The sequence below is a fragment of the Triticum urartu genome, chromosome 5A, assembly GCF_056163025.1.
Source record: "Triticum urartu cultivar PI428250 chromosome 5A, HENAU_Tu73, whole genome shotgun sequence".
NCBI classification, from domain to species: Eukaryota; Viridiplantae; Streptophyta; class Magnoliopsida; order Poales; family Poaceae; genus Triticum; species Triticum urartu.
Genome location: NC_141877.1, coordinates 400,599,223 through 400,620,222, shown reverse-complemented (window position 1 = coordinate 400,620,222; position 21,000 = coordinate 400,599,223). Strand labels below are relative to the sequence as shown.

At 45.2% G+C, this 21,000-nt stretch overlaps 3 protein-coding genes across 3 annotated transcripts; all 3 read left to right on the top strand.

Moving 5' to 3' along the window:
- The first annotated feature begins 1,755 nt into the window (after positions 1–1,755).
- On the top strand, positions 1,756–4,592 carry LOC125509264 (succinate dehydrogenase subunit 7, mitochondrial). The gene is made up of 3 exons (XM_048674195.2): positions 1,756–2,013; positions 3,048–3,150; positions 4,268–4,592. Exons 1-3 carry the CDS (start codon positions 1,897–1,899, stop codon positions 4,309–4,311), a joined length of 264 nt encoding a protein of 87 aa, XP_048530152.1. The 5' UTR covers positions 1,756–1,896; the 3' UTR covers positions 4,312–4,592.
- An 843-nt stretch (positions 4,593–5,435) lies between these two features.
- On the top strand, positions 5,436–7,122 carry PRIN2 (Serine/Threonine-kinase). Its single transcript, XM_048674194.2, has 3 exons — positions 5,436–5,751; positions 5,862–5,963; positions 6,761–7,122. Exons 1-3 carry the CDS (start codon positions 5,524–5,526, stop codon positions 6,947–6,949), a joined length of 519 nt encoding a protein of 172 aa, XP_048530151.1. The 5' UTR covers positions 5,436–5,523; the 3' UTR covers positions 6,950–7,122.
- A 6,061-nt stretch (positions 7,123–13,183) lies between these two features.
- CYCD1;1 (CYCLIN D1;1) lies at positions 13,184–16,784 on the top strand. Its single transcript, XM_048674193.2, has 6 exons — positions 13,184–13,631; positions 13,759–13,845; positions 15,073–15,171; positions 15,281–15,482; positions 15,573–15,703; positions 15,790–16,784. The coding sequence occupies exons 1-6, from the start codon at positions 13,359–13,361 to the stop codon at positions 15,970–15,972; spliced, it is 975 nt and encodes a 324-aa protein (XP_048530150.2). The 5' UTR covers positions 13,184–13,358; the 3' UTR covers positions 15,973–16,784.
- Positions 16,785–21,000: the final 4,216 nt, after the last annotated feature.

Below are 21,000 nucleotides of genomic sequence, written 5' to 3'. Positions count from 1 at the left end.
TACTTCGTGGACCCTTTGTGGGTGGTTGCTTCTTCGTGGACCCTTCGTGGGTGGAGCCCTCCGTGGACTCGCGCAACCGTTGCCCTTGGGTGGAGCCCTGTGTGGACTCGCGCAACCGTTACCCTTCGTGGGTTGAAGTCTCCATCAACGTGGATGTAGGATAGCACCACCTATCCGAACCACGGGAAAAACATCCGTGTCTCCAATTGCGTTTGAATTCTCCAAACCCTTCCCTTTATATTCTTGCAAGTTGCATGCTTTACTTTCCGCTGCCAATATACTCTTTGCATGCTTGCTTGAATTGTGTGATGATTGCTTGACTTGTCCTAAAATAGCTAAAATCTGCCAAGAACTAAAATTGGGAAAAGGTTAAGTTTTTATTTGGTCAAGTAGTCTAATCACCCCCCCTCTAGACATACTTTCGATCCCACAAACCCACAATTAGGAGACAGGTTCATCTGCATGCTCCAATATGATGAAGCAGGAATACTACACATGTTCTATGTTATTTTACCCGAGAGAGAGCAGCAAGAGTGATTAGCTAGCTAGAATGAGTTTGAAGATGATGATGTGCTACACTATGATTATGATGATTAAATAGCTAGTGTTGGTAGTAATGATTATGATGATTATTATTAGCTAGTGTTGGTGGTGCTTAGATAGCTACACTATGACTATGATGATTAAATAGTGTTGATGGTAATGACTATGCTGATTAAATAGTGTTGATGGTAATGACTATGCTGATTATTAGCTAGTGTTGTTGGTGATGATATGATGCAAGAGTTTTTATATTAATATGATGATGATGTTGATCATGATTATCATGATGATTTGTTATTATGATGATGATGTTGATCATGATTATCATGATGATTTGTTATTATGATCATGATTAGTTATTATATCATAGGTGGAAGGAACGCGGATTAGATTCACATGGACACGATTAATTAGTAGGATCGTCGTCCTAATTCAACTTTTGATTCATCAAAATGAATCTAATCCATGTTTCTTTCTCACAATGATATATTAATTCATCATGGACACAATGATATAACAACCTCTTAATTGGTACTGTATCAAAATTTATATAACAGCGTATAAATACATTAAAAATAAAAAAATAAAAAATAAAATAATGGTAGCGCGGGGCACAAAAAACGCTACTACTAGTTAGATTAGTAGCAACGCTTGTATGGAAAGTGCTACTGCTAAGTAGCTATAACAGTAGCGCGGGTAGGAACGCGCTACTGCTAAGTGTTAGCTGTAGCGCTGTATCAGTAGCGCGGTACCCCGCGCTATTGCTAGGTTTTTCCCTAGTAGTGTATTGGGTTTAAACAAGTTTGCTGTGTCGAGACGGATGCCTAGAAGCGGCAACGAGCTTTGCTCACATTGCAGCGTCGGGGAATGCAGAAGGAAGAAGACTTCGGCACTCCCGGGAATTTGGGTGTATCGTTTTTGTTTTATGTAAGGATGTGTTTGTAAGGACCTATGATGTTTAATACTATATTAATATATAACACAGACATTTCCATAAATAAATCCCTGAACCAACCTAGAATTATTGCCCAAATTATGATAAAGCTACCCCTGGATTGGTTTTGTGGTCCTATCCTGTTAGTTTCATTATTTTTTTCTCGGAAAAAAAGATCCGTTTTCTTCTTCTTTTTTTCGCAAGGAGGAGTTTCATTCTTTCTTTGTTCAAGGGGTGATCGCGAGGAAAAACTGCGGTAGGCAGGCCCAGGCCCTTTCACGAAAACGCGCATCTACACCGGGGCCAAATCGAGAAAACAGCGCAGCTCTGCCCTTTGGCCCGTCTCCAATCTCTCTCCACCTTCGCCGTTCTCCTCGAGCCGCCGTCTGCCCCCCGTCTCTCTCCCCCGCGCCTCCGCCATGGCCCAGCACGGCTTCCTCTCCTCCCTCCGCTCCCACCTCCGGTCCCCGCCGCCGCCGTCCCACACCCAGCCCCGCCGCGGGTACCACGTCGAGCTCGGCGCACGCGAGAAAGCGGTCAGCCCTCTCCTCCCCTGCAGTTCTCTTCTCGCTCCGTCGATTCGATCGCGAGATTGTATGAGGTTACTCTTCCCCGCCGCGGTTCCTCTGCTCGGAGGCGCAGATCGCGGCTGTCGTTCTGATCCGCGCTCAACCTCGAAACACATCGATTCGATCTGATTTGGAGCTGGCGAGATGTTGTGATTACCGATTAGGGAATTTTCCTTACTGCATGTGATGGGTGATAGTATTCAGCTTTATTCAGAGTGATTGGCGTCAAGTTCAGGTGACGTGTGGGGACTGGATTTTTCTAGTTAGGTTTACGAACTGCAGTGGTGGTACTTAATGATGGTGCTTATGAGGTTATCAGCCTGATAAGAGATCTGCAACTGACGTTTATGCATAGTAGCTGCACAACACGTGTTGTAATGCACAGGAAAGATATACAAATATGTGCCTTATGTCTAGTTGAATGGTGCAGAAGTCATCTTGTCCTATCATATCCTTGTCCACACAGAGGTGCATCATATATCCTCAGAATCGATCAGCGTAATGCCGTTGTTTGCTGATCTTTAGGGTTTTGTATCGCTGCCACGGTGTTTTGTGACACTGTAGTTTAGTGTTTCTGACGTTTTATAGGTAACTAAAGGTTTCTATCTTAAATTCTAGGATGGTGCATTTTGGTGATTGCGTTGTTTTCCTTAACAGAATAATCACCTTTCCGCAACTGCGAAGTTTTTAGTTATTTTATATTCTTGGTAGTCTCTTTGCAGAAACGGTATTTTTATATTCTTGGTTGTCTCTTTGCAGAAACCTTTATGTGCTTTTTTTGGCAATTCAGTTGGTGCTAAGATTTCATATAAGCATCTTATTTCTTTGTTGCAAACTGCGCTTTAGGTAAAGGCTAGTTGTACAATCAGGACTCCATGCAGTTACTGTTATTAGATTCGACACTACGAGTCAACAGCAACTTGCAAAGTGGTGTTTAGTTTATTACTTTTACATTGTGCTAGTTTCTTGTTAGCATGGTTTTGACTCTTCATCACTTGCAGCTTTTAGAGGAAGATGTTGCTTTGAAGAGGTTCAAATCATACAAGAACAGTGTGAAACGGGTCTCGAAAATCGGGAATGTTCTCACTCTCGTTGTCTTTGCTGGTATGTTATCGTACTTATGGATCTTTAAGACCACTTCTTATTCTTGTGTATTAGGCTTCTCTCTTTAAGGATTGCATTGTGCAATAATTAATGATACAGTTTGTAATTGGATGTTGACCACTTGCATACTGTTATATGCCTGTTGTTATGTTAGTTGTGTCTTCATTTTATGATATAGGCATTTAGTTGACGTGGGTAGTATCTCTCAAATTTCTAAACTAAGTTTGTAGTTGGGTTCGATAATGTAGGGGAAATGGTAGTATGCTTCGACGGTTAGTTTCTAGCAGCACAGATATAGTCTGCACTGTTCCGCCTGTTTAATCTTGTTCCAGTGTAGTAAATTTGTCAACTCCATACGGTAGCTATTTTCCCATATGAATTCTGGCAACCCATCCCTCTGTTATTCATGACACTCTAGCTTATTTTCTGTCTGGAGTACTTCTACTGACCATGGAGTGTATTATATAGCATTATTTCTTGAGTGCTGAGTTGCCATTTGAAATAACTCACAACTTTTAGTCTCTTTGTTTCAGTTGCACAATGAATTCTTGTAACTAACAATTGCAATTATGTAACTTCGAAGATGATAAGTGTTTTTAAAGACACATTTACCTTGAATCTCTGGTTCTTGGTATTGCTGTTAGTCGCCCCAGCATGGCCGTAGTAACTGATCGTCTGAAAATTGAAGTTACTTATTCATCTCATCAATTTTCAGGTCATGCTTTGTCTTGAAGCGTGCAGTAGGTCTGAATACAGTTGTCTTTTTCATACTGGCAAATTGCACATAATCCTTGAAGTTTAGAAACATGTTCAGCATTTCAGTAGGCAGTAGGTTTCGAACTGAATTTCTCAACTTCCGAAGGGAAATCTTGTGTAGCACAGAATGCTACGTACTACTCCCTCTGTCCCATAATGTAAGACGTTTTTGCAAGCTACGTCTTACATTGTGGGACGGAGGGAGTACTTAGTAGATCTTTTCCAGCATAGAGCAAATATCGCAATGTGTGCTTTGTTTCATCGTCCTTGTAGGTTGTGGTAGCACCTGTTGTTGCATCTGATTACGGGTGATTCACTTCGCAGTTACCCTGACTACCGTCTGTTTTGTTTTATTCTGCAGCCTGCAGCTATGAGGTCGTTGCACTGGCAACAAGCACCCAATGAAGGAAAGTGCAATCGGTGTGAGCCTCTTAGATCTTCCAGAAAGTGATTCATCTCATAAACTGGCATTATATCAGTACTCGTTTTGAGCGTCCTGTCGATCTTATATATCATGTAAAATAAAAACAAACTAGGCTGGCCTTATTTGCGAGTCACTTTCTAGTCTCTGCCCATTTGTTATTTGTACACAAATCCCGAGGAGTCATCTGCTATTGGAGGATGTTTCGATAACTTGTTGACCTCGGATCTTTGATTGGCTTGATGTCTGATCACTTTTTTATGCATCCGATTGTGCCGTCTGGTGTATGGGTTTGTGCGTCTGAGCAGCAATGAGAGTAAAAAAGGCTCTAGTACGTGCTAATTCGATTCACTGAGAGACATTTTTCAATAGAACACATTTTTTATATTATCTAGTACCAGTACGTACTACCTCTTTTCTTAAATATAAGATGTTTTTGCAGTTCAATTTCAACAGAGGTGGTCATATATAAAGTGAATTGTAAGTTTTGTTGGCAAAATAAAAATTCAGCTTGGATCACATAACTTGAGTTAAGTTTTTTTTGTTAGATTACCATTTTTTCCAACTGGTAAAGATTAAACTTGAGTTCAGTCTTTTTAGGGAAGGCCATCATGGCTAGCTTTATCGATCGAACTTGATACATCATCCATGAGCTTGCTCACCAGCATTTGGAGGCTCGTCAGTCCAACTAGAAGAAAACTTATTACAATAACAAAAATTAGCTAGCACATATGTCGCTTGATTTGCAGATCTAAAACAATGTTTAAATGTAACCTTTCCAGCAAAGGTAGAGATATCCACACATTCCACAAAAATTGCTGCCGCGGAGCCCCATCAAGCCGGAGCAACATTTGACCATTGATAGAGCGTTCCGCTTCGACTCGCTGGAGCACAAGTTTCTAAACACAAGGATTGTGAAATTTGTTATGTGAATTGTTAGCTGGAAGCCTGGAACACAACTTTCTTAAACACAAGGATTGTGAAATTTGTTATGCGAATTGTTAGCGTTATATGTGTCACTCCATTCCCTCCAAAATCCTAGCCTTCCCTGTTGGATCGGACGGCGTGCCGCAGCTGAAAATCCCACACAAAGAAAAGAAAAGGCTCCTCTGCCTAGTGCTTTACCCTGAATAGTCTTGAACCGATAAGGAGAGGAGACGACCGTAAAACCCCGGAGAGGAGCGCCCCGGGCAGCGATGGCGACGAGGGTGTGGGCGGCGTCGGCGGCGGCCTTAAACCCCACTCTCCTCCTCCTCTCGTCTTCCGCACGTCCGAGCAGGCCCGCCCCCTCCACGCGGCCGAGCGGGCACCTCCGACTGCGCAGCCGCCCGCCGCGGCCGGCCAGGGTCGTGTGCCGCCGCGCCAAGAACGCCGCCTTCGAGGACTACAAGTTCCCGGACCCCATCCCCGAGTTCGCCGAGCAGGTCAGCGACCCCCTGCCTCCCTCCCCCCCTGCGTCTTCTTCTGCTTCGTTCTGTTGTCTGTAACCGATTTCGTGCGGCTTGTGGCCGGTGCCTTCTCTGTTCTGTCCCAGGAGACGAGCAAGTTCAGGGAGCACATGACGTGGCGGCTGGAGCAGAAGAAGGAGCAGTACTTCGGGGAGCACGTGGAGGACATCGTCGACGTCTGCACCGAGGCACGTTACCCAGCTCCCACGGTTAACTTTGCTCTCGTTGTACTGCTAGCATTTTGGCATTCTCCGATGGTATAATGTAGTTTTTGCTGCAACTGCCTGCGTTTATCGGAGCTATGATTTAGGTTAAGAATTTGGCATTGCGTCAACGATGGTTAAAGGAATGGCTATGTTTTCAAGATAGTTGGGAAAGAGAAAATTCAAAAAGTAGTTGGGAAAGTGTAGACTAGGTAGATTTTGACACTGATAATAAGAACATCTGTGGTTTGGAAATTAAGGAGCAAAGCTGATGCCATGAATTAGCTTGGGAATGAACATTAGAAAATCAATTGCCTCTTCCTGATAGTTCAGATGGACGCTGCATTCTTCTGTAGAGACCAGCAAAGTAGCTCAAATTGCTTAAGTTCATATGTGTTGGTACGAAGCATGTTTAGATACTGTAGGTAGGATTACAATTGGTTGGGACTTGGGAGTAGAAATTGCAGGTACAGGACACCGTGCAATGCAGTATGCAAGTAAACATGAGGACGGCTGTCGTCCATTGGTTTTGTCAGTTGCCACCAGTTAGTTACAACTCGCAACCTCGCTTAGCTCGAACTCGAATTCCCTCACTGTATGTTCACATGCTATTATTTCAACCAGTCTTCATTCAGTTCAGCATATGTTAGGCTTAGTAGGACCTTCAAGAGTGATGGAGTTGCTTATGTAGGCGACAGTTCGATGTTAGATGTGACAGCACCGCACTACGCTTTCAGCTAGTCCACTAGACGAAATCTCTGAGACGTGATTCTGATTTCCAGGTCTTGAGCACGTTCTTGCAACATGAGTACTGCGGACCCGGGACGCTCCTGGTTCACCCCTTCTTGGATATGAAGGGCGAGATCAAAGAGAGGGGCCTCCCCGGCGCGCCTCAGGCTGCGCGCGCCGCCATCGCGTGGGCTGAGAAGAACATCGACAAGGACTGGAAGGAGTGGACCGGAGATTTTTAGCGCTGATTTCCTTTTGTCTCTGCTGTAGCAGCTGTTTGTTGTACCTGTAGTAGTAGTAGTCTCGATGTTTCAGTAGAGACTTGAATCTAGCTATAGATTCTAGACTAGTCATGTTAATCCGATCTGGAGCCCGTGAAACGCATGAAGTTAATTTATGCTCTGAACTTGATGAAGGCCGGCCTGATCCTGATCCGTTCCTTCTTGAACATATTCCTGCCACATGTGGTAAAAACTAGCAAAGCTTTTTTCAAGCAACTGCTGCCAGCCAAGTAGTAGTAGCAGTAAGTTTCTAACGCGGCAGGTCGTCAGATCCTAGCCCAGCCGGGCAAGAAATCCATGGCATTTCCCTGGCGCGGCAGGAGCTGGGGGCACCACACGGCACCGCAACGACATGGTGCGCAGGTGCGAACTTAAGTCCCTCTCGCCGGTGACCGGTCAACGCCGGCCTGCCCCGTCTGTTGCCCACAGTTCATTCAATGGCCGCGGAGTGCGGAGCTCCTTTTGTTGGATGCCATGTCCGTATGCAGTCAGTCGGAAGGGGGCCATGCCATTGAAGGAGCGCAGGGGGCGACGTAGCAGGAGGAGGGTAGGGGGGAGGTGTACATGGTTGAATGTTGATGGGTTCTTCCTGAAATGGCGCCGAGCCCGCCCTCTGACGGATCGCCGACGTGAGTTCTGTTCGCGCGTCGCCGCTGGCGCTGGCATGCACGCACGCTAGCTCCACTGCTTGTGCGATCTACGAGCGTTTATCATGATGCATATGCATAGCTCTGCCGCTGGACTGGAGTGTGACGCGGCCCGTGAGCGCCTCAATGGCAGCTTGGATCCATCCCCATTAAGATGTCAGTCACATTGGTGTGATGGCGTGGCCCTAGACCGATCTCCTGTTAATTTTCTTCTCCCAGTTCCTAACGACAGCCCTGTATATATATGTAAGTTTTACTTCCCGCGAAGCCCGCACGGAACGGAGCACTGAATGCGCGCCGTACCGTACGCGCGCGGCGCAGCGCAGAGGCAGGCAGGGACAGCACAGTATCATCATCATCATCCACACCAAATCCGTGAGGCGCGTCCACCCCGTGTGATGTGAGTGTGGAAGCACCAAAGCCGGAGATGAGATGAGATGAGATGACGCGCAGGCCCTGCGTGGCCATCTCTCTGCCTGACAGCCGCAACACGACCCGTGAGCAGTGGAGGGAGGGAGGGCCGCGTCATATTCCGACTGAGCGTGAGCATGACTAGTCTCACTCCATGTCCATGGCCATGAGGCCATCGGAGCAAGCACGGCCCGGATCCATCGACCGGTACGCCGTGCACGCGTGTATGGACAAAGGCTATGGCCAGCGGACGGGCCGGCTCGAGTAGATCTTGACCACCCGGGGGACCAATCATGGCGTCGCGGCTCGCTCCAAGTGGTCTCCGCCTGCCTGCCTTGCTCTTGCCCTGGTCACTTCTCCCCTATGGCCCTACACGTCAGAGGGTAAACCCTTGCGCAAACAGGCCCACGTCCTACGTCTTGGTTGTTGTTCTCCTGCGATTTTCCTGCGCAACCTTTTTTTGGGGTGTGAAACGAGACAACGACGACACATGCGCGCTCTGTTCCTACCTCTCGGTCTCGGTTTACACAAGAATTTGCATCCATACGCTATTTTTTTCGTACACGAGCTTCTTGATGAAACTAGCTGAACGAAATTTACATGAGATGTATTCCCCTCCGTAAAGAAATACTAAGAACACCCATTACGTCCTCTGGCGTCGGTTTGGGTCTGCGCGGACACAAAAGTCGGTCCAACGCGCCGACCCAAACGGACGCGCGTCCGCTTTTCGTCCGCGGGCGACCCATTTCCGGTCCATTTTTGAGCCGGATTTGCGTCGGCGTGGACACAAGACGGACGCGCGTGCGCTCGCCTTCTTTTTTCCGGGCCCGCTTGTTGGTGGCACATTGGCCTCCCCTTATTCAATAGCAACCCTCGCCCCCTTCGTCGCTGACGCCGCCGCCCATTTTTTCGGTGACTCTGCTAGCTGCCGGCGCCGCAACATCTGCTCAGTAACGCCGCCACCTCCCACGTCGCCCGCCACCGCCGTCTTGCCGACGGGGAACCGACTGCTTCCCACCCCCGCTCCCCCCGACACAGTCGCGACCACGACCAAGAAGCCGCCTCGCCACCTCGGCCAGATCCTCGCCGGCCCGCTCATCGGACGCCGACAGGGCAGCTAGCTGGTCCGTGCGCGCCGCGACTCCCTTCGTCGGTCGTCTCCTTCGTCAACGCTCGCAAACTGTTCGACAGTTTGCCAAGGTACAAAATGGACTCCGCCGATGAATTCTTTTTTCACAATTTCCTGCGACTCCGACGATTCGTCGTCCGATCACGAGGAGGAGATATTGGCTGCCGTGTTGGTCCATCACCACCTCAATAGCCAGCGACCGTTGTTCCGTGGCTCCATTCCGGGCCACCTTCCGGCGTTGAATTGCAAGCGAGAGAGCGGGCATCTCCTTCTTTGGAAGGACTACTTTGATACAACAAATCCGTTGTTCAAACATCAGAAATTTCGCCACCGTTTCCGTACGAGTAGACATCTTTTCAATCGTATTAGAGAGGGGGTAGTCGGCTACGATGACTATTTCGAGTGCAAAGAGGATGCCGCTGGAAAGATTGGTTTCTCCTCTTATCAGAAATGCACTGTCGCCATCTGAATGCTTGCGTACGGAGTGCCCGGTGATCTCATTGACGAGTACGTCCGTATGAGCGAGTCTACATGCCTAGAGTCACTGTATAAGTTCTGCAAGGATGTTATTGATGTGTTTGGCGCTGAGTACTTGGGAGAGCCGACTCCTGAAGATACAGCCCGTTTGTTAGCGGTGAATGCCAGCAGGGGCTTCCCAGGGATGATTGGCAGCATAGACTGCATGCACCGGGAGTGGAAGAACTGCCCTTCTGCTTGGCAAAGGCAGTATAAGAGCCATGTCACGGCTTGCACTGTCGTACTAGAGGTCGTGGCGTCTCAAGGTCTCTGGATCTGGCACACTTTCTTTGGCATGGCCAGATCACACAATGATATCAACGTGCTTCAGCGCTCGCCGATGTTTGCTAGGCTTGCCGAAGGTAATAGCCCACCGGTGAACTTTACTATCAATGGCCACAACTACGACAAAGGATACTACCTGAGTGACGATATCTATCCTCAGTGGACCACTATTGTCAAGACAATCCCCAACCCTGTCGGAGAGAAGAGGAAAAGATTTGCCCAAGAGCAAGAGAGTGCTAGGAAGTATGTCGAGCGTGCCTTTGGTGTTTTGCAATCTCGATGGGGCATCGTTCGGTATCCTTCTAATACCTGGAGCACGCAGAAACTATGGGAGGTGATGACTGCTTATGTGATCATGCACAACATGATCATAGAAGAAGAGCGCCCGGAACGTCTGTATGATTAAGGGTTTTAGTTTCAGGGTGAGAATATTGTGCCTGAGTATGGAGGAGTGGCAACGTTTGAACAATTCATCCAATTTCATCATGACATGCGTGTTTGAAAAACTCACGTGCAACTGCAAAATGATTTGGTTGAGCATATGTGGGCTCATGTTGACAACCAATAGATGTATCTTCTTTATTCGGCTTGCAGAACTATACAAGACATTTTTACTTTTATTCGGCTTGTAAGACTATGCTATTTTATTCGGTTAAAACTATGTTATTTGACTATATGTTTGAATGCAAAAGTAATGCAAAAATGAGCTATTTGTTGAAATAGGGCGGCCAGCCAGCCACGTTGGCACATATGGGTCGACGCGTTGGGCACCCTGCCGACCCAAATCTTTACTAAGGGACTAAATTATCTCATTATTATTTTTATATGTTCCATGCACACACTTTCCATGGGCAGATTCAGGTGTCATGGCACCTACTAAAATAGGGCCCTAAAATAACGCTCCCTCATTTCTCATGATATACCTTGTCTAGGCTTTTACGTTGATACTCACATTACAACATATTAGAAAATTGAGATACAACGAGCCAATGCATCGGGAGTATTTATGTCAAACAGCTTCGCGAGCCAATATATAAAGTCTAACAAATATTTCCATTTGTAAATACATAGAGGGGGTATAAAATTATTGTTCTCATATGGTGTTTGCACTTAACTCATTGGCCAAACTTCATAAGTTCCATTTATAAGGCGCACACGCATTTCAATAATAAATTGTACTTGCTGAGTATTAGTTATGTGACATAAAAAATTATACTACTACTATTATCATAACTCATACTAGTACACTATTGGTCTAGATGACGGTCAAATATAAATATAGTCCGCATGCTTCTTGAAACGGGAACAGAGGGAGTATTACCTAACTTAATACTTCCACCGATTTTTTTACTTTGCATATTAGGAATGTCTTGAGTCAAGTATTTCGAACCTTGTCTAAGTTTGTAGAAAATATTCAATATTCTTGATATTGTATCTATTTGGTATTGTAAATATTAATATTTGGAAGATAAATATCATCAATTCTTACATATCTAATACCGGAGTAAAAAGAAACAAAGCAAGTAAGTTGATTCCCCCATTTTCCTAGGCACAACAAACCTTTTGACCTCCAACACAAGATCAATTGTGGGCGGCAGTGAGACTTAAATTTATCAACATATTCCCTGAACTTTAAGTATTTGTTGATGATTTTGGCAGTTATCAAAATGTTTGTACCTTCAAATTTCATCCCAAGTGCATCTTTACACCATTTTTTGTCAAAAATTTAAAAATCAAAATAATATAGTTCCCAAAATTATGGTCCAGATTTTTTATACTAAAAATACTAGACATCTTTCATTGCAGTTTGTACAAATTACAGGTTTATGTGTTCTATTTTATGCTGTTTGTACATGAGAAGAGCCTGGTTTGGCGGCAAAGTTTCCTATAACTGTGGTATACCAATGCTTAGGTGATGAATACTCTAGTTTTCAAAAAAATGTGGTTTTCTCAGTCCGATTTATAAAAAAATGCATATACCTCTTTTTAAAACAATTCTAAAACATGGTATTAGATATGCTATGGTTTATGAAACATTGTATTGGTTGATGCCAAACATATGAATGTATGTGAAACCATGGTTCCTAAAAAGACCACAATAGTCTTCCATAACTCCAAAAAAACCGAGCTACCCAATGAACATAAGTAGTTATGTAACGCGTGACACAGACACGATTTGATGGCAAGATCATTGATTTGCAATGTTTGAGGATTTTTGTCATTAGATTCATGTGTTTAGATTTTTCGGTAAGATTAAGTGAATCATGACATTCCTATCCATGCATCTTTGGAATTCACATAGTATAGTCCTACGACTGTAGTAGATATCACTGCATTCCATTGGAATTCATAGATATACCGCGTTTCAGACACAACTTAGCATACATGGCACGTGGGCTATTTCTTTTAATCATTAAACACCTCTTTTCAGTTTGGTTTATAAGAAGAAGAAAAAGATGTTGACACCTCTTTTAAAACAATTCTCTTAAAACATAGTATTAGGTATGCTACGTTTAAGAAACGTTCTATTGATTAGTGCCAAATATATTGAAGTATTTAAAACCATGGTTTCTAAAAATATGGTAGTATTCTTCCATAACTCCAAGGAAACCGAGCTACCCAACGAACATAAGTAATTGTGTAAAACGCGACACCAACATGATTAAGTGGCAAGACCATTGATCTACAATGAAATTGTGGATTTCTGTCATTAGATTCTTGTGTTTAGATTTTTTGTAAGATTGAGCGAATCATAACATTCCTATTCATGCATTTTTGGAATTCACATATAGGTATATGATTGTCATCAGTGCATTCAATGAGGAGAGACGTTCCCGTCAAGTACGAAGACGTCTGTCGTTAATCTTAAAATAATGCGCCGGCTCAATCTTTCGGAGGTGCTCATAGATGTAGGGTGTGTGCTTGCTTTTATAGGGTGAGTATATGTGCATATGTATGAGCACGTATGTACTGTGTTCTGAAAAAAATTGTCATTACTGCATTCCAGTGACTGCATTTCGGACACAGCTTAGCATCATGGCACGTGGAGTATTTTTACTAATCATTCCCTACTTATCAGTTATGGAGGCTGTTCATCTTTTCTTGTACCACAACATATACGCAAAGGATAAAAAAGTCGTACATACATACACACACTCATGAGTGAACACTTCTGTCCTACACTTGCACACATGTTGTATTATATATCCCCTTGCGCTCCCACACATCGCTCAGACCAGCGCGCGGCTACTCATCTCGAGCCATCATCTCAGCTCCACTACCGCATCGCATCGCCTCTGCTCCACCACCACCACCACCACCACTACGCTGCCCGCTCGACGGCAATGGCTGCTGCTCAGTGACGGCCCCCACCGGCCCGGCTATGCCGGAAGACGACGCGTCCTTCCTCCTGTGCGCCGAGGACGCCTTCTTCTTTGTCGACGCCGCCACCGCCAGCACCTGCACCACCGCCGAGCAGGACGATGGCTGGTGCTCCGGCGCCGAGGAGTCGGCGTCGGCGGCGGCGGCCTCCTTCGTGGCCGAGCTCATCGGCGGCGAGGCCGACTACTCGCCCCGGTCCGACTACTCCGACCGGCTCCGGTCGCGGTCCGTCGACCCCGCCGCCCGGGCCGACTCCGTTGCATGGATTCTCAAGGTGACATGCACAAATCGCTAGCTACCTCGACGAGCTTCTCGGATAGTAATATCGGTGGTGCATGCTTGCGTCTCTAGTGTTCTGCTATCTGTATCTCATCCCGTATTGTTATGTTTTCCTTGTTCAGGTGCAAGAGTACTACGGATTCCTTCCCCTGACGGCGTACCTCGCCGTGAACTACATGGACCGGTTCCTCTCCCTCCACCGGCTGCCGGTAAGCTCGCCGCCGTCCTCGCCCCGCCACGTCACCAACCCCGCGCACACACTTCTCACCATGTCAGACAACCATGTCACGCGCGTATCAGATAACCAGTTTGCGCTCTGTATCTTTCGCCATGGTGCGTAGCGCTCGGCCGATACTCTTTTTTTCCTCCGTATAAAAAGAAAAGTTTTGGAAGTTGGTGTGCAGACCGCTGCTAGCCCATGAACCCAACGAACCGGGCAATGACGGTTATACCCTCAGACGGAATGAATGGGGCATCATCGGGGGCGTGTGGATTTGTTTATGCGCTCAAGACAGAGCGGTCTTTTGGCTTTGCAGCGTGCTTTAGCTAGCGCGAGCCCAAGCTTTTTGTATCGTGGAACAACAGGCCTTATCATTGTGCTTTGCCTGACTGCCTGCCCCTGTGCTCCACATCCTCGTGTTAAGTAAGCATATGGCCTATGCCGGATGGGATAGTGTTTGGAGCCACTGGCGTCAGGCATCTATCTCCTCTCAGCCTCAGTGACTCTGCAATGCAATGCAATGCATGGTGGGGTGGTGACAGGCTGACAGCCAGCAGTAGTAGATTATTTACCCGGCCAAAGGAAAAGAACAGGCTGCGAGAGCTAGCTGTAAACTGCTGCAAAGCAGCATTGTTTTTTCTGACTTTCTTGTTGCTTTGTGGATGCTGTGTTAGTAGTAAAAACACAGGCCCTTGGATTGTTTAGTTATGTTAGACAGAGTTCAGTGTGGGAGCTACAGTGGGCATGGCATGCTGGCGTCACTCCATGATTTCTTTTAAGGATTATTAGTTCCAAGTGATACTACTACTAGATGGATTATCCAAGTGCTGATGTGACTGCATATCTCACCAACCTTCTTACTTGGGGCCAATGTTAGGATGGCAAGCAGGCTTATAATATCACTCTCCTAGTCCTACCCACAGTAGGTAACAGTGGTTAATGTTGTCCTCTTAGCGTAACTACAGGGGTCCCACTGTATGTAGTATATGGTACTATGCATCTACTCTGCCTTCAGCAAACTATTTTATGTACGGTTTGCAGCTCCACATATATACACTTGATTTAAGGAATTTGAAGAGGGTTTATTCATCCATGTTGGCTCATAAAAGAACAAGAGATGGATTGTGCTACAAGAACATATAGACATAGTGGTACATTACTTTGTGGACCCTTGTTTCAGCTACATTAATTGCAGCGTTTGCTTGTGTTCTTGCAGCAGGAGGATGGATGGGCAATGCAGCTGCTAGCTGTGACCTGCCTCTCCTTGGCTGCCAAGATGGAGGAGACCCTGGTGCCCTCCCTCCTAGACCTTCAGGCAATTACACCCACCTACTCGATTCCACTGTCATACACTTCTATTCTGATCCTCAACTTTGTTACTTCATCAGAGTTGTAATGTGAATTATGGATTTGTACATTGGCAGATAGAGAGCACAAGATACATCTTCGAGCCGAGAACGATCCTTCGAATGGAGCTTCTCGTCCTCACGGCGCTCAATTGGAGGCTCCGATCGGTCACGCCGTTCACATTCATCGACTTCTTCGCTTGCAAAGTTGACCCGAGAGGGAGGCACATGAGATACCTGATCGCCCGAGCCACACAAATGATTTTAGCTGCAATACATGGTATATTACAGCAATTTTTTGTTGGTTGACTACACATAGCTGTTGCCACATGGCACTGATGTAATAATGCTGCAAAATGCAATGCCACAGACATCGAGTTCTTGGACCACTGCCCGTCGTCGATGGCTGCCGCGGCGGTGCTGTGCGCCGCCAGCGAGACGCAGTCCCTCACATTGCTCAACCCTAGGCTTGCAGTCAATTGGTGCATTGGCCTAGCAGAGGTAACACAAGGATCACCTTCAGCACATTGACAAGTTATGAATTCTGATCAACTTTTGTAACATGCTATATCTTTTTTTCCTAATAGGAAGGGGTGAGCAGCTGCTACCAACTAATGCAGCAGCTGGTGGGTGGCAAGAGGGCAGCCACAGCAGCAGCAGCGGCAGTTAACCTGTGCTCAGACGAGGTTCTGTCCTGTGATTCCTCCTCCTGCACCACCCCACCCCCACCCAAGAGGAGGAAGAGGTCACCTCCACCGGTCATCACATGAAAACAAAGGGACGGCGAGTAGATAAACAATCATTTTACATGGTTTTTTTGGGGGAGGGGGTCAGATTAACAGAGCTTGATTTTGATTTCTTGCTGTTGTTGTGTTGTTGTGATTCTTTTTCCCATTTGTTCTCTTCTTTTGGGGTTCTTTCTTTTTACACCTTGGTGGGGGCTCTCTCTCCTTGCTTGGCCATGCCATCATGGCGGCCTCTGCGCTGCCAGTCTGTGAAGGATGTGGGAAATACATCAGAGAAAGAGAGAGGGTCAGAGGGAAACATGGACACATTTGTGTTTTTCTGTGCTTACCACCCTGTGGCTGTGGGTCTTCACCCCGACGCAGAACTGCAGAGGATACATTGATTCGATGGTGAGGGAAGAAGAAGCCATGGCAGATACAAGAAAAGTAAAAATGATGGCAATGAACAGCATGTTTGCATGGCACATTGCATGGGGATAGATAGATAGATGTGGGTGAAATCATGGTGGTGGTCAAGGAGGAGTGGTCAGAGCTACAGCCAAGGTGTGGCAGTAGGAGCCTTCTCCCTGCCAAGCTCTCTGTTCATATTCATGAGGGAGAAATTTGTTTGTTTCCGAGTGGTTTGTTTGTTTTTTGTTGATGCTACTGAAGAAAGAGAGAGAGGGGGCATGGTGTGCTGGGAGGCACATGCATGCCCTAGCTAGTGTGCTGCCCTGGGGTGAAATATTTGTCCATCTCCAGGCCGAACAGTGTCCGAGCATGAGGCTTTTGAGGGCCCTTGCTATTTGTACTTTTTTTTCCATCATCAGCAATAAAAGATGTTGCCATTTTTACTACATCATCTTGAAAGAATGTGAGAATTTATATGCTCTGCCTTTGCGGGTATGCTATGTGGCCAGCCATGTGTTTCTGTTCCTCTTAGTTTTCAAACAGAGCTCAATGTAGTTGGTGTGTACATTGTCAGCCTAATTCTGGAACTGAAAGTCAGAAAGTGCCCCACAGAGCAAGGGACTGATCCTTTGGAAGTTTGAATTGTCTTTCGCTCATGATCCCAACATGTCAAACAAGTAACTATACAGCATCACATGATTGTTGAAAACCTATTGTATATTGGTAGGTTATAGGTGCTCCTACATGCTTAAAGCACTGTAGGAAGTAGACATGCATTGCAAGTATTTGTGACATACTTAACTTTACATCCATTTTCTTCCAAACAAGAATTATCCACCCAATAATCACTCTGACATTATAATGCTCTAGGCCACCTTACTGACAGTTATTAGCGTACATTAATCTGCTCGGGCACTGCAAGTTGATTGTAATGAAACTACATTTGGAACGAATCTGAACATAATATACATCCCCATGGTGTGGTGGTGGTGCAGGGTAGCCACTCTATATATGTATATATATCCCTGGCATGCCACATGGAATAATATAGTAATTCACATCATGGCCACTCATGCATTCATAACAGTGGTCAATGGTCAACAGTGGTGGCTTTCAGGAATCATTGGAGGCGCACAGAGACAGTTGGTCACATCTTTTTTATCCCTCTTTTCAGTGTTTCTGGAAGGGTAATTTCCAAAGTCATATCTATGACCATGACCATGATGACCCAAGGGAGGCACACATGGAAGTCATATGGCCATGGCATGGCGCCATGCATGCCATCCTTGATCTGTGGCAGGCTAGGCCACCCCACGCCTACCTTTGGCCCTAATGTACAAATGAGGCCATAACCATGGAACCCCACCACAGATCTCAACATTTTTGCAATCTTGGTCTTGTCCTTCTTCATTTAATTTCTTTCCCAAATAACACAATGGGGAAAGCCTGATCCTAGACAGCTGAGTGGAGTACATAACATGTATAAATGGTTGCAATTTTGCAGGTGCCTTTTGACAGGGTTTGGATCTTGGGAAGTCTTTCTAGGAGGCTGAGAGGGGGAAAAATTCGTCTTTCCAAAAGAGAGGAAAGCAGCTTTGAGATGGTCTTGCCTATGTGTTACACCCACTTGGGAGGAAGTTTTTTTCTTTTTGACGGCCAAGGATCGCCTTTGATTCCTGATCGGACGGCGGCGATGTCCCCGGGCGAAAAGAGCTGAATCTCATGCTTGTTTTTTCTACAAGAAAACCGATGAATCCAACGTGATGGTGCAGGTGCAACAAGCGGATCCAGCTTTCGCAACACCCCTTTGCTGATTCGACGTCGCACTTTCCTCCACCTCCTCCCGGGCGAAAAAGCCACGGTTTTCAGGCAACTTTGGAATCCCATGCACGGACGGACGAGCCCGAAAGCCACGAGGACGAAAGACCGGTACGCGCGCACAGATTGCAACCGCAGCTGCATGCATGGATACCCCATACTACCTTTCGCAACGTTATTCTTTTCCGGAAAACCAAGACATGGAGATCGATCCCGGCGCCATTGATGAGCAATGAGAGGCTCTGGGTTTTGGCTGGAGCTTCACGGTGACATTCTAGTGAGATTCTGTCGCTGCAAATTTTCAAGCTTAGATGGAATTGTCGGATGCTTCTAGGCTGCTGCGGTTGGTGATGAACCGATGGCGTGTTTTTGTCCCGACGATTGGTCAAAAGCTGGCATGATAGGAGAATATTTGGAGAGGGGCGGATGTGTTTCTTTTGTGCTCGCGTGGGGAGACAGCTGCCATGCCCCGTCCTTGCGCATTGCAATGTCCGTGGACTTCTCTTGGATTTTCTTTTAGGCATGCCATGCCTCACCTAAGTAGGGTATATATATGACGTATAGTGGTATATTGCAAATGTCCACCATTGCGAATGCCACTTACAAATGTAATGTTTAAGGGGCCATAATTTATAATTGACCAATAAGTCGTCATTTTTTTGCCATTCCTCCCTTCCCATAGTGTGTATATTTTTTTCTAGTAGTCAAACTTTGCGAGGTTTGACCAAATTATAGATTTTTTTCCTTCAAGTCAAACTTTGGGAGGTTTGACCAATTTTTTTCTAGAAGTCAAACTTGAGAAGGTTTGACCAAATTATATAAAAAACAATCAATATCTACAGTACAAAATGTATAGAATTATGGGATAAAATTATTTCATGATGGATCTACTGATCTGATTTCGTATTGCACATGTTAATATTTTGTTATAGAAACTTAGACAAACATAGAAGTTTGACTTCTAAAAATTTATACACATTATATTTCGGAACGATGGAGTATGTATCTATGAAAAGACATACTTTTGGTACCTTAACTATTGTCAGTTGCACATAATTCGTCCTTTTCCCACTGAAAATGGTTTTAATGATGGACATGGCAACAACTTTGCACCCATGACAACCTAGTCAGCATAAAAGATTGACAACACCTAGGAAAATTTGAAAAGAAAACCAAACTTATATATTTTTAGTGAAACTCTATTTGAAAAAAGAGCAAGGAGAAACATACTGTGAATAAAAATAAACATACAATGGAACTAAATTTTAATTTAAAATCTTTTACATGGAGATTACAAGAAAATAAGGGGAAAAGCTAATAAGAAAATTGAAAGAAAGATAAAAATAATAGGGAAATAAAAATTAAAATACTATAGATGATTTTTTAAAATATGGGATTTTTAAAATAACAGTAATAAACTTACTGGGTTTCGTGTTTTCTAAATTTAATCCGGCCATTCTTTAAAATCTTTAATAGCTTGCTACAACTTTTATGGCATTTTCAATTCTCATCTACCCTTTTTATTGAAGGTTTGGATTATAGTATGTCAATATGAACATGTAATGTCCATCTTTTAGACAATGTATAGATTAAATGGTCAAGGAGCGATGTGGAGATGGTGACGACGTGGAGACGACAGTGTGGCGACGATGATGTAGACAAGGCTAGGCTGAGTTGGAGGCGGCCCTAGACTTAGGCGCGGAGGTGGCAACATCGGATGTGTGCCTAGACTGAGATAAAGATGACAACATCACAACGATAACAACAGATGTGCAATGAAATTCGAAGTTAGGGGTTACAATAGGGTTGTCACCCAAACCCGGGGGGGGGGGGGGGGGGCGAGAGTTGGGCGTGGTTCAAAGGAATGATCTTATCTAAGGGCCACACCCCAGAATCACAACACATTTGTTTCATTTTTTATTTTTGTGAATCACAACACCTTATTTTTTGTGAATCACAACACCTTAGGTTCAAATCAAGCAACGACCTGAAATAATCGATCGTGTGTTTCGGAAATGCAAGATTGTGTGTTTTGAAAATCAACGTCAAAATATTGGCAACCATCCAAACAACAGGCGAAATTCTGAGTGTCACCAATTTTTTGGCGTGGTTGGTTTTAATCCCATCTAATCTAAGAGGATCTACAGCCGGACATCTCAAACCCGCCTCATGCGTCCTGACGGGCCGCCCGGTTACTGACCGGTCATGTTTTTTCAACCCAGATGGACGCCTCAAACGGGCCTATGCTACCTCTTGAGCACTGCGTTGGTTTTCCCCGAAGAGGAGAGGATGATGCAGCAAAATAGCGTAAGTATTTCCCTCAGTTTTTTAGAACCAAGGTATCAATCCAGTAGGAGGCTACGCTCAAGTCCCTCGTACCTGCACAAAACGATAGCTACTCGCAACCAACGCGATTAGGGGTTGTCAATCCCTTCACGGTCACTTACGAGAGTGAGATCTGATAGAGATGATAGATAATATTTTTGGTATTTTTGATATAGAGATGCAAAGTGAAAAGTAAAAAAGCAAGGTAAAAAGCAAAGCAAAATTTAAGTGATGGAGATTGATATGATGAGAATAGACCCGGGGGCCATAGGTTTCACTAGTGGCTTCTCTCAAGAGCATAAGTATTCTATGGTGGGTGAACAAATTACTGATGAGCAATTGACAGAATTGAGCATAGTTATGAGAATATCTAGGTATGATCATGTATATAGGCATCATGTCCGAGACAAGTAGACCGAATCCTGCCTGCATCTACTACTATTACTCCACTCATCGACTGCTATCCAGCATGCATCTAGAGTATTAAGTTAAAAACAGAGTAACGCCTTAAGTAAGATG

Bases quoted from the DNA above. Each gene is read 5' to 3' on its own strand.
- LOC125509264 (XM_048674195.2), top strand. From the start codon at position 1,897: ATGGCCCAGCACGGCTTCCTCTCCTCCCTCCGCTCCCACCTCCGGTCC. The intron at 2,014-3,047 runs GTCAGCCCTCTC...CATCACTTGCAG, and splicing joins TCGGCGCACGCGAGAAAGCG to CTTTTAGAGGAAGATGTTGC. The intron at 3,151-4,267 runs GTATGTTATCGT...TTTATTCTGCAG, and splicing joins CACTCTCGTTGTCTTTGCTG to CCTGCAGCTATGAGGTCGTT.
- PRIN2 (XM_048674194.2), top strand. From the start codon at position 5,524: ATGGCGACGAGGGTGTGGGCGGCGTCGGCGGCGGCCTTAAACCCCACT. The intron at 5,752-5,861 runs GTCAGCGACCCC...GTTCTGTCCCAG, and splicing joins TCCCCGAGTTCGCCGAGCAG to GAGACGAGCAAGTTCAGGGA. The intron at 5,964-6,760 runs GCACGTTACCCA...TCTGATTTCCAG, and splicing joins TCGTCGACGTCTGCACCGAG to GTCTTGAGCACGTTCTTGCA.